Source organism: Hippichthys cyanospilos, chromosome 4 (assembly GCF_059441005.1).
Source record: "Hippichthys cyanospilos isolate Australia breed blue-spotted pipefish chromosome 4, RoL_Hcya_1.0, whole genome shotgun sequence".
Taxonomy (NCBI): Eukaryota; Metazoa; Chordata; class Actinopteri; order Syngnathiformes; family Syngnathidae; genus Hippichthys; species Hippichthys cyanospilos.
Genome location: NC_142372.1, coordinates 17332116 through 17345565, shown reverse-complemented (window position 1 = coordinate 17345565; position 13450 = coordinate 17332116). Strand labels below are relative to the sequence as shown.

Here is a 13450-nt window from a genome sequence, read left to right as displayed (position 1 = left end):
GAAGGAACAGATGGATATTTGAATATAAATGCACAACAAAATATGGAGACAGACAATATACCAATCATCACAGCCATGTATGTGCTATGTGCTATCTAGAATGAAAACAATTGTAGCCTACTGTCTCTCTTGCAGTAGTTGTGAAACTCTTCTTATAGCTTCACATTCTAATTACGTTAATTTGTTTTGAATAACAACTTATTATTGTTCTATTTTCCATTTTAAACATACTGAAAGAATTTTCTGTTTGTCTTTTTTGGGGTCCTGGAACAGGTTAACATTTCAATTCATGCCAATTGAAATACAGATTTCAAAAGCACCTTACAGTTCCTCAGAATTGGACCTATAGACAAGAGGGGACGAGCCTGAGGAGATTTGGGTATGGGGCGTGGGGGGTCGGTGTGAGCTACGGCTGCTGTTTGTGATTAACTTGCCCTTTAAAGTTGTTTTAGTTATTAGCTACCCTAACCCTCGTACCCCTTCTCCATCTTCGAGGCACCACCCTCCCTCCGTCCCTTTACGCTGGCCCTCGGCCCCATGGAGACACAAAGTATTCATTCACATTTAGATCTTGAGGTCACAGCAGGGCCAGCAGCGAGAGAGATGCCTGCCTGCCTGCCTGCATGCGTGCCTGTGTCGTCGCCCCCCTCCTCAATAGACAGGTCAGGAATCTAACACGTAATATTGACTAGCAGCACTAAGGTAGCTTCTTTCCTTTGTGTGAAAATGTGTGGGAGACAGGGAATAATGAGTATCTGCAAATTTGATTTTTTTTCCCTCACTTTTCCGTGAACGTCACATTTCTCACTTTGCACTGTATGTCCAAAAGTATTGGAACTACATGGAGCTGCCTGGCAAGCTTTTCCGTAAAATCTTGAATGGCATCCGTGACGTGTGTCCTAACTCAGCAAAGATAGATCACTATGTCATGTCTATCATGTTCTTCTACATCAAATTTGTCACATTGTCACAGAAAAGAGGTCATCCCCTCATAGGTGTCTATTTTTTTTTTCCTAAGATGAGAAGACTTTTTACCATTACTAACTGTTTCAAAGCTGTGCTGTTAACCTCCATCTGGCCATTATGTAAGTTTCTTTGTCAATTTTAACTTGGGCCTAACTGATTATTTGGCCAGTTGATCAAAATTTACTTATAACATATGACAATACTTTGCCTTATAGTGCTTGTATAGCAGAAATATAACCGTTTTTTTGTTTACATGCATTTATTCCCTTGAAGAAATGGTGATTTTTTTTTTCCCTCCGATATAGTTAAATACTAAAGGGCACAGTCTTGTAAAAAGGATAACCACTAATTACTGTACACATCAGAAAAAATGTCAAACCATCTAAGGCAACAAATCTTAATGCTCCGAATGACAGTAAAACACACCATAAACGTAAACAGAAGGCCAACGTCCACGCAACCTTGTTTACCAAATAATATGCTGTATAGACATGAATGCCATGCTTACATTTTGAAAATGTTCCTAGCAGCCTGTTACAGCTTGGCTAGGTTTCTACTCCAACTGTTACTTCTGACTCGATACAAACAACACTACGTTGTTCTGAAATCATAATTAATCGCAAATTCAGGGTGCGAATTAATGACTACATTACGCTGACAACGACATTGACGAACATGTTGCCAGGCACTTCACTTTTGCACTATATATATATATATATATATATATATATATATATATATATATATATATATATATATATTATGCACTGATTTATTTACTACCTACTGAAAACCCTGATTTCGTGGACATCCTGAACAGCTTTTTATTTTATGTCATGGGCTGGGCTTCTGATTGGATGCAAGTATTTAGGGTGGGGCTGTGGTCATGTTGCATATGCGGGGTGCAGAGATGCTGATATGAGGACAATGCATGAAAGCCCCTCAGCATGGCTCCTGTGTCTCATTGTCCTAGGCTGCCCCTCCTGTCACTTCCATTTTGCACCCTCTAGTCCAAAGTCAGGACAACTTTGATATGAGGAAAGGGGTGTAAGGCATCATGGAGACATTGGGGGGTGCAGAGGGGGGGTTAAAAAAAAGAGAGAGAGAGCAGGTCTATGAACTGTGAAATAAGATTGCTTTTTATCCGGCTAAAAGGGGGAGAAAAAGCTGTCTAGGTCTGGATAAAGCAGTGGAAGCTCACCTTTGAGTTAGACCAGTTAGGTGACACCTGGTTAAAATGATAGCAGCCTTAGTGATCATAATGAGACACAACTAGAGCGATTGTCAAGATACCCTCTTCTCATCTCCTCCCGCCTTTGTAAATGCCCCTTAGCATGCCAAGTGTTTTGAGGAAGCAGCGCAGCCCTTCTCAGGTAGGACCGCGCTTCTCTACTCTGTCAAGAGTCAGCCGGCATCACGGCCGTGTCATCTATCTGCCGAGGCCCACAGCATGGAGGGAGGAGCCTGACCTAGTGAAAGATATTTAGACTGACTATTATTACTTGCTGCTCTTCTTCTGCACAGTCTGGGAAGGAATACTGGAAAGTGCAGTGGTTATCATCAATTATTTATTAGGGACGTTTGTGCTTGTCAGTCTGATTAGCGTCAGTGTAATCACTGCTGTTGTGGGTGTGTGTGTGTGTGTGTATGCTGTGGAAAACCAAGGCTGCTCCTGCTCTTCATGAAGGTAATCTTTTTTTTTTTTTCCAGCCTCATATTCACCGGACGTCCTTTGCATAGCATCTGCTTTTGTCATATCCAAACATTTCTTCTGCTTTTTCCTCCCTCCCCTACTCGCCTCTCTCTTTCTCTCTCTCTTTTCCTGCCACCCCACTCCCCCACAGCCATCCCCTCTGTGCAGCTCATTAGGGTGTGTGAGTTCTCCCGGCTTGTAAAGAGTGACACCTATGGGCCTGATTAAGACCCTGCACTCACGTCGTCTCACACACACGAGCACGCAAAGCTGCTAGATGTCTGGAATGTGTGCGCGCGCGCGTGTGTGCGCGCGCCTGTGAACTGTCCCCATTGAGTGAGTGGCAGAGCAAATCTGATCCCTGTCTTGCTTCGAACAAATGAGTGTAATCTGTGTGTCAGCCATGAGTTTATTCAGCCTGCATGATTAGATTAATGGAAGTGCTTCATATCGTTGCATTAGGATGGTTAATGAAGACAATTAATTACAAGACAACCTTCAGGCTATTGGTCTAAGCATATCCCAAATTTGGGTTAGAAATGGCCTGCTGCCATCGCTTGGAGTGTGGTTTAGCAGACTTGTCTGTTCTCGGGTTGCGGTTTAACTGTTTTCTTTCTCTTGTCGTTTTTACTCTTGGGCCACTTTTGACCTTTCATTAATTATGGTCTGCATGGATTTAATCATTTACCACTGGAATTGAGGCATTTGTAAATTAGTTTTACACATAAACATGTACATAAAGCTGTTCCTGGAATTGAATTAAAAAAAATGATAATAATTGATGTTATTCTAGATTGTGTGTACAAACCTTGCTGTGTAAAAAAGCAAAATGGCTTTGTAAAGGTAATGAATTAGCAAAGAAACAAAATGTATTTTGTGGTTTGCAGCTTTGTAAAATTAGACTGCATGATATAAGAAATGGTTCTAATGGTTATGGGGCGATTTTCCATACTTCTAAAATAAACACCCATATATTAAAAATTATTGTTGCGTATTATTGTCGTTTGACAGTCAGATGAAAACAAAGAGGAGAATTTATCAAGTGAGCATTACGTGCAAAAAGTTGAAAAAGAGCCTAAAAAGCATTCGTGCATCAGCTGCTTATCCTTGCAAATTTAAATCACATCATACTCTTTACAAAGTGTGTAATAACATAGAGGTGGAGAATTACTCTCACTACATGTGTCTGTGAAAAAAAACAGGCACATGCTTAAAAATGTACTTGGGGATTATTTTGTAATCGTAGACACTGTGCAGTATCCTAAATCCAGTAAAATTGAGGATGTCTTATGATGAAGGCGTATTCAAGATCTGACTCACTCTCTGGTGATGAGCTGCACTGGATAGATTTGGTGGTTTGCTTTGGAAACATAACAGAAACATTGTTTTAATGAACGGTTTCTTCAAAAAAAATCCATCTCATTTGTTAAAACAGCCATGAAGACTTGAACGTAAAAAGAAATAAAATCTGCTTCTGTGACTCTCTTAATTTGATATACCAGAAATCACCACGCCAGATAAAAATAACCAATCAGAGAAAGACAATGTGACTCATGAGCGGCCTCAATAATACAACTTTAACTCGATAATATTTTATGCATTCAAAGGGCTCCATTGCAAATACTATCTGGGTCGTGCCGGTGAGTGGGAGACTAAGATTTGACTGGTTAGCAACTTTCGCCACTGGAAGATGTGAGCTTTGTTTTTCAGAATAAAAGCATAATACATAGGTTATTTGTTAACTGTGTAAATTGTGCTAACATTGCAACGTTTTGCTTGAATGTCATCATTCTTATTTTTGATTTAGGACGCCTTTTCTCATAATCTGGTTTCTTAGGATAATACACACAGACACGTGTGCACGCAAACACATTTCAAGTGTGAAGACCCTATACAAATGTCCTTTTTTGTTGTTGGTTAGAAAAAGAGATTCTTGATAGGTCATGCTTTGCTTTTTGTTACATATTGCTTTTTAATCACATTTATCACTATAAAATTGTATCAGTGAAGTACATTGAAGTTATACAAACCCATCTGGGGAAAAACAGAAACCTTTGGAGATGGTCTAGTGCTATTTTCGTATTCCTCAATTGCCATGCTCATTTATTAGTTGTCATTTAAAAGGCATCTTCCGCAGCAACATTTTTTCTATGATTTATGTGTCAAAGCCTTCATGACGTCTCTTGGCGTGCGCTCGTAGTGTTTGACCACTGACGGTATAACCAGCGAGCGTCGGGGATAATGTAACATCATAAAAGTGGTTTTTCCTGCGGCTAGTCATGTGGCGGGCTGAGTCGAGCTGGCCATGTGATGGCTGCGGGGCTGAATACTTGAACAGGATATTTCAGTATGGCTCTTGTAACGTCGTCAATATGTCAATAGCTCGTAGTGTCGAGAGCTGAGCACGAAAGCATTTTCTAAAAAGCATTTAAGCACATTTGCTGAGAATTAGCTGACTTGTGTAATAACTGATAAGGCCTATTGACCACGTGGCCTAGTTTACTGTTGTCGGATCAATTCTGTTGCGTGCAGGGTACCGCTACTTTTAAACAAACTTTACAGGCAGAGGGGATGTTCGAGGGGCACTGGAGGGAAATAAATGTGATTGATGGTCTTTTTATTATCTGTTTTCGCTATCTTCTTCTTTGTGTGTTACTTACAAACGTCATTATTGGATATCCATTGTTTGGACTTCGACGCAACCTAAATGGCCTGATATATTGAGCGGAGGCTTTTAAGATGGTTACAGGGGAATTCTGTCTTTGACTTGAAATAAAGTAAAAGGAGTCGAATCCCTGAGAGTTTTAAATATTTATGATTTTTTTTTCCTCAATACAAAATGGAAAATGTGTACTTAGCAGCAAGGGACACAATGTATTTTGGTCTTTATCCTGCAGGATGATGCACATTAAAATAAAATTAAGTTGACAAAAAAACAAAAAACAAACACAAACTAAATCACAGTCTATACAAATACACGCTGTATTTTTTTCGGTCAGTATATTTCCAATTGTGGCAAAAGAGTGAACACAGACAGCAGTTGTGTCCTTTTTGTTTGCAAGCCTCGTTACTGTGTGTCAGCAAATGTAATTGTTGCGAGCTCCTATAGAAACAAAACGCCGCCGTCCCTTTAAGTGCTTCCACCAATTCTGATGGCTTGGTGATTTACATTTCCCATCCTCCCTCCCCCTTCAGGAGAGCTGAGTGAGGATGTGGAGGCTGCTAGGGAGACCACCACAGATCAGGAGGACCAAACCAAAGACAGAGAAAGTGGGGGGGAGAAGGATCTCACCAAAGGGACAGGTAAGGCCAATATTTCCAAAACACACTCAATTTGGGGGGAGGGCTGCGAGCTAGGAAACGTGGGGGTCCCGCACCTGAATAGTTTTGCACATATGGCCTTTTGCCTAACTGAAGCACATTTCAACAATATAGTGAGAGCGGCTGGAGACGCAGCTCGTTCTTTCAGGGCAAATTGCAAGTGTGCTGCTGGTGCTAGTTGTAACACGTGTGTGTTTAGCACCGCCCCCCTTCATGCAAACTCACACACACGGACTCCCGCGCAAGATCACACACTTGACTTGGGCAGTATCCCATCGGGAGAATTTTATGTGCGGCACAGTTTGTTGTAGTTGGTAACTTGAGTGGAGAATTAAACCTGTTTGTGTTGTTTATTATCTAAGTAGAAATGAGACTTGGCCTCAAGTCAACAACGTGTTTTAAATTTAAAGCCACTATTTGTTGCGATACACACATTTTACAGATTACCTTCAATTATGTTCTGTGTTATCGACAACCATATTTATCTGTACACTATACACTGACGGTGTTAATTTTTTTTAGATTGATTTCAATATTTGACAGAAAAAATAATCTGGAAAAAAATGGCTTTCAGACAAACTATATAAGGATAAAAATACCATAATTCCCCAAATATGGGACACATCTGTGTATGGGATGCACTTTTAATTTGTGCGTTAAACTCTGGTATTTTCTCTACTACTGTATGTAGCACGTTCCAACAATTTGGTGACAATGTAAAAAAAATAGCGAAACAGAATAAAGCTCATTTTTGTCAAATTACTTCATATTTTCCTACATTCATATCCATAAGGACTTGGATGTTGGTTCGGTCTGCTCGTTTCTTTTATTGAAAATAATGCAGCCTCAACTAATACCAGCTGTTGTTAGCCGCAACAGGCACTGGCTGCTAACAGCCAACTGACGCCTGCCCTCTAGCTCGTCCCGTTGCGGTCATTATTGTAAAAATGCACATTGGTGCGTCAAAACTCACCAAACGTGGCTGACATGTCAATCTTTCTCGAATTATGTCAAAAAATATATAATCAAAAAGTTACCATTTATAGAACACATCCATACTTTTGGCCTTCATTTTGGAGGAAAAAAAATGTATCTTATATTTGGGAAATTGAAGTAAATAAAAAAACGTGTTCTTGGTCCCATAATGCTATAAATTACAAGCAGAGCACCTGACTGTTCTACAATAGTCTGTCCTGTATTATTTGTTTAAATTTTCAACAGACGGAAGAACTGGCATTTCAACACTATTCCTAAGACATCACATTATCCCATTACAGGTGAACCTTTTCTACTAACATCCTAAGTGCCATCTTACCCAATTCCTGTTGGTGATATATTCAAGTATCCCAATACGTTTGACCACAAAGTCTAGCACATTAGTTTTTGTTAATTTCATCAAATCAATAGTGCCGTTGCAGGTGCTGATCAAGAGCTCTGATCATGGTGACTTTAAACACAAGAGCAGGCCTAGTTGGATATTTCACCCCTGTCAATATATGTATATATATTTTTTGTTTTTATGATTATTTTTTTTAATGTGACTGCACTTGGTACTGACTGATGTTTTGATTTACACTCGTTAGGTTAAGAGCTGAAAAGTAATCCAGACCTTTTTGCTTTCCCTGGATTTATTTTATTTTATTTATTTTTTTTTTGCACATGCCAAAAAATAACAAAAAGCAAAGAAAAACTTCATCAGCGTTTGAAGCCCGGTCTTTGTAAAACGTCTTTGATATTCGAACTTTCTATTTTAAATGAGGCTGAGTTGTTTGTGCTCTTTGAAAGGGTGACACTCTTCTTTGATGGGAGAAATAATGATATGCATGCCTGACTGAATATGGCTAAAAGTATGTTTTAGCACATCAAAATAAAGCACTTTAAAAAGCATTAAAATGAGTTGGCCGATTAATAATTCACTCGTACCTGTGGTGCGCAGGAAGACGACTCCTCACATTAGGATTCTTCCTTTTTTGAAAGGCATGCAATTTGATATGAGCGCATTGGCTTCCTTTCCTCCCCTCTGTCAGTCGCTAATCACCAAATAAGTGTGTTTCTGTGTTTTCACAAAGGAAATATGTGCTTGCATATGAAAAATTTACAGCTTCCCAGCCGCTTATTAGAAACGCTTAGTTAAAAATAGCATGTGCATTAGGGAACCGGGCCTGAGGTTTTGTTTGATGTCAGGGAAAAGGTGGGTGGAGAGGTTTGGGTGCCGTGTTGTCAGCAAAAGGCAGACAGCTGTAGTTTTAATGGAAGAGTCCCTGTGCGCGCTTGAAACTTTTTTTTTTTTTTTTTTTTCTGTGACTGATGAACACAACGGTCATTGAAAGCAAGTGCAGAAAAGCATATTTCGTGCGCGGTAGGAAGGCAAGTCGGGATGCGGTAAACAGAGGAGCGCTTTGTTTAGCCTGATGATGTTTACACAGGCGGCACACAGATGCTGTGCGGGTTACAATATGGCCAATAAATGTCTTGGCCGTGCTGTTAGTTATCTGAAAGGTGCTCAGACACCCAACCGTTTGTCATTTATTTATTTATTTTTCTTCTAAGTTCACCCTTACAACTACTGGAGTGTTCCTTCTCATCATTGTCATGTAGCTGCCAGAGCAGGGCACAATTGTTCCTTTACAAATGACAGTCACTGTCAAACAGGCGGCATTAGCCGCCACAGAAGAAAGGCGCAAAGCCACTGTCAATCTCATTTCCTCTTTCTTCTTTCCCGACTCCTTGCTGTTCATTAAAGTCATTTAAAAGTACATCAGAAACGGCTGCAAAATGCATATGTTTCTGACGTGTCATTTTATTTTGAAAGATGCCTTCATTATTCAGTTGTGTTTATCGCAAAGATGATGCCTTTATGCACTGGTTGCAAGCATGCAGACACATGTAAACGTCATCTACTGCAAACATAGTAGACATGTGGCAGGTTTGTGTGATCGTTACACTGAGCAGCTCCACTCACCGGACACTTCATTAGGTACGCCTGTGCTGCCTAATGAGGTCTAGTGATAGCTGTATAAAAAAATCCGCCTTCACAAAAATTACTTTTTCTTTTTTTACTGACACCGTTGACAGTGTTTGTTTATTCTTGTAGTGGTAGCAAAGACATTCAACCAACTTGCTTGAGAGGCATTTATAGAAAGTGTGTATTACAGCTAAAATAATAAGCACATTATAAATACTGTAAATGAAAGCCTCTGTCAGTGTCAATCAAACATACAGTATTCTTAGCTTTAATGACATAAGGATTGACAAACTATATTTGCCGCATTTTTGATTCAGTTTAATTGACATTGTGTTGTTTCTTCTGGTTTGTGTGCCTTGGCCACCTGATAAGGTTTTGCACAGAAAGAGCCATATCTTTTTACCGACTGTGTTTACCAACTTAGTAATCTGCAGTCAAATTGGTAATGTAGTTTAAAGGATATTAGTAGTTTAAAGGATTCTGAGTGTGAATGGTTGTTTGTCTGTGTGCCCTGTGATTGGCTGGAAACCAGTCCTGGATATCCTCCTGGGTATAATTGGTTAGATTATGTTTTGCATTTTTTTTTGTTTTTTTTTGTCAGCACTGAGGATAAGCGGCTATTAAAAAAATGTATGGATGAATAAGCAACCCAACTGGTAATTTTTAATATAATTTTTGTTTTGTGTTTAGTTCAGGTACTATTTATTTGTTTTTCTTCAATTAATATATTGATTAACTTGCCAGTTAATCAATAAGAGAACGTGTGCATTTACTTTATTCAAAAGGTGTTTGTTTTTTTCTAATTGACTTCAAAAATATTAAAACCAATTGATTGTGATTCAGTTTCTGGTTTGGTCACTAACATCAGGCAATAAACAAAATGTGCACCACTGTTTTTCAAAGTAAAAATTCATTTCTAAAGAGCTTTCTTGATTCAACCAAACAAGTAAGTTTCAACAAAGCAAGTTTGCCTTTATTTGAAGGCAATTTTGATTTTAAATCAAACAAAGTTTCTAAATGATTACTCAAGTCTCAAAACTAGCTCCTAACTTGTAGTTGCTCTTTTCATTAAATGTGACACTTCAACTGGCAGGCATTAAGCAGCATGATGCCTCTTTTTTTTTAAGATTGATTCGCCGTGTCAAACTGCTGCATAGTGGCAAGTGAGTTGACTCTATTGCCACCTTACAGTACTCTCAAAAGTTTGAAATCAAAATTGAAATCAAAGCAAAACAAAAAATTGCAGAAAGATAGCTCTCATCTCAAAATGCTGTTGAGTCACTCTTATCTCAAAGCACCATCATATAAAAACATATATTTGAGACAGTGATGCAAAGTACTATTCCACTGGTTGCCACAGCAGTGTAATCAACCTATGTGGGTTGCAATTCAAGGGGTCCTTTTTAATGCTGGCTATGAAAAATGTATATGTGGAATAGCCATAAGCAAGCTCTGCTCGCACCCTCTAGCCTAGCTGAGGCAGCAATCTGACAAGTTAAAGCACCAGGACAGTCTCGTCATGAAGCTGTATATGTTCTCAGTGCTTCCACATATGAGTACGTAATCAAGATGAGAGGCAGGATGATGCCCGATGTCCCATGCACACTTCATAATATGCTTATGATAAATGCAAATGGAAGGGTACATGTGTCACTGAATAATTTCCATACCTTGCATTGGATTTATGTGAAGCAGTGAAAAGAAAGATGGCAAATCAAATTGTTGGATTTCACCCAATGCGGAGGACTTTCCATGTCTTGTACAAAATGCACTCAGACATTTTTACGAGACAAAAACAAATGACAGCAGTAATTGAAAACATGGGGCACCCACATGTGTCTACTTGGGGCGATGCTAGCATGTTCGTATGGTGTAGCCTGCATCTGTAACATTTTAGCGTTAAGTATGGCTTTCAGTGCTGATCGCACAGACAAAAATGTTTGTTTTTCTTTACTTAACTGTTTTAGGGCACACTTTAAATGTTACATGTTGGTTTTTGTTTGGCATGTAATAAGCTAGACATAATGCTTGTCAATCATTCTTGTCAATGCATTATCTACGTATGAATGCGGTAGTGGTAAATAGTTTCAACAGCAGCTATTTTCAGTCACAACTGGACCAGTGCGACAGTTCTAATGCATGCCTCTCCAAATTTGGAACACCTGTTCATCCGCCATGTGTTCCTGGCATGATCAGGTGTGATTCTGAAGGACGGCACAGGCTTGCTGTGTAGATGTTGCATGACGGCAGAATAATGAACATGGTCATTAGCATCCCCTAGACACATCATTGAAGAATTGCAGTCTGCGCTCATTCAGCAGAAGACAAATATTGGGCTTTGTTTTGCATATAACAGCACACAAATACAAGCTGTTTACCTGCTCGTGGTTACTTACTATCGAATCGAGAGGGGACGTTTTTTGTAGCCCGGCTTTGTGATTGCTGTTAAAGTCAAAGTAGTAAGACAAATCAGGAGACGAAGCAATATAAAATGTTTACATATTCATAACGCAGCCTCTGGATGCTTGTCATCCTTCAAATTATAATTCCCTTTGTCTTTGAAGATAATAGGCCGTAAATTGTCCTTGTTTGCCAGCCAAGCCCCTGAAAGCAAGGTGTTTACGAGTTGTAGCGCAGGCTTTCTAATGGCCGAGCTCCAGTTGTGTGTCCTGTAAAGGTGAACGCCACGTCATGCCTTTGTTCAGTCAGCCTGATGAATAACAATCCTGCAAATTAATAGCTGCTCTGCATGGCATCATGATCATTTTGCCCACTGTGAGACCATGCTCTTAGTCATGCACAAGTCACTCTTGCTTTTACTGTTAATTGTGTCATTTTGTTTCAATAAGAAAAGTGGCTGACGCCTATACATTACAGGAAAGGGCTTCCTTCATTGGTTTAAAAAAAAAATCTGTTCTTCATTTTTTACCATTTTTCATTTTCAATCAGTAATTACACCATTTCTTGGTCTGGAAGGAGATTTAAGACAATGTGTAGTAATAAAAAGAATGAAAAGACAATGTTCTGGTATTGTTTGTATATCCTGAAAAGAGAACAGCCTGAGTCATTGTAGGGGTTTGAAGCATTTAAACCTTTAAAGACCTTTAAAGCATATGTTTTCCCTTTCTATTGACTTATATGAGCTCAAGGCTGAGCTAAGGACCAGTTATTGCTCACCTGTTCTCTGGGTTTAGTAATGTGATGTCCACATGCAAAATCAATAATCAGTTATCAAATTAACTATGGACAACATTCAAACTTTCTACTGGTGGAAAATGTCTAAATATGTTTTCTATTCCTTCAATAGCCAAGAAAGGTTTAGAAGAAGTAAATTGAATTGGTAGACTGCAATCCAGGTTTGGGCAGAGAAAAAAAACTCAGGGTTCAGATAATATCACAGATTTGAGTCATGGACTGATTGCATTGATTTTCAATTCAGACTTAAAATGAATATAACTTTTCTTCATTTCTTTTATTAAAAAAAAGCCCATTTAGTGAAACCATCGGTTTATGTAGAGAATAATAAGTTATCCAGCCATATATGACACTTAAAGTTGAGCTTCTAAAATCTAACAGCCAAATTTTTACTAGAGTTTAATGAAATAAACATACTTTTTTTATTCTAACTTCTATTTTTTGTTTGCTTTAAAAACAGACCTCCAAGTGAAATTGAGGGCACCTTCTCTTCCTTTAAACATGGAGAGTGAAATACAAACCACCCAATGTCCACATCCTTGAAAAAGAAGTATAGAAAGAAAGCCAAGAAACAGACGTCAGATGATGTGCTGTTGTCATATGGCCATTCCCTGCTGGCTAATAGCTGCTAGATGCTGGCCGCGAACACTGTAGATTGGGGTCGTTCTGCTTGAATTGGCAATAGGACTTTGGGATAGCAGTGTGTTGATAGCAACTATGTAATGACAATGATAAGTGATAAGGCAAACCCAATGTCAGAAAGACACGTTCCAGCTTTCCCTCACGGCGTCCTGCGCTGCAAGGCTCACCTTCAAAATAAGTGCCTACCAAACAATTTGCAGATTGTGTGTGATTCGTACTAATCACGGATCAATGTTTGTTTTGTTTTGTTTTGTTTTGTTTTGTTTTGTTTTGTTTTGTTTTGTTTTATTTTATTTTATTTTGTTTTGTTTTGTTTTGTTTTGTTTTGTTTTGTTTTGTTTTGTTTTGTTTTGTTTTGTTTTGTTTTGTTTTGTTTTGTTTTGTTTTGTTTTGTTTTGTTTTGTTTTGTTTTGTTTTGGTTTGGTTTTTTCCATAAAGGGTGCTGCTACAGTGTTCTGTTCTATGGTACCTGTTGTTGATGGAAACAGATTTGCAGAATGGTTTGGCTTATTCAAAAGTTTGCAAAGTTGACTCAGAAAAGGTTTTTTTAAGAATGAATGGATGGACCAATGTTTTGCTTATTCTTCCAGAAGGCAACATTAATCTTTTTTTTTTGTCATCTGTGGGACTGTACTTTTAAGAAAAAGTAGGAAAATACCATGGTATAG

General features: G+C 38.8%; 1 protein-coding gene across 1 annotated transcript in view; it reads left to right on the top strand.

Annotated features, from left to right (window-relative positions):
- zfhx3b (zinc finger homeobox 3b) overlaps nucleotides 1-13450 on the top strand; it is a 154735-nt gene that overhangs the window by 122007 nt on the left and 19278 nt on the right. Inside the window, exon 6 of the mRNA XM_088412590.1 lies at nucleotides 5855-5962. Coding sequence (XP_088268716.1) covers nucleotides 5855-5962 — 108 coding nt within the window. The remainder of the gene's footprint in view (nucleotides 1-5854; nucleotides 5963-13450) is intronic.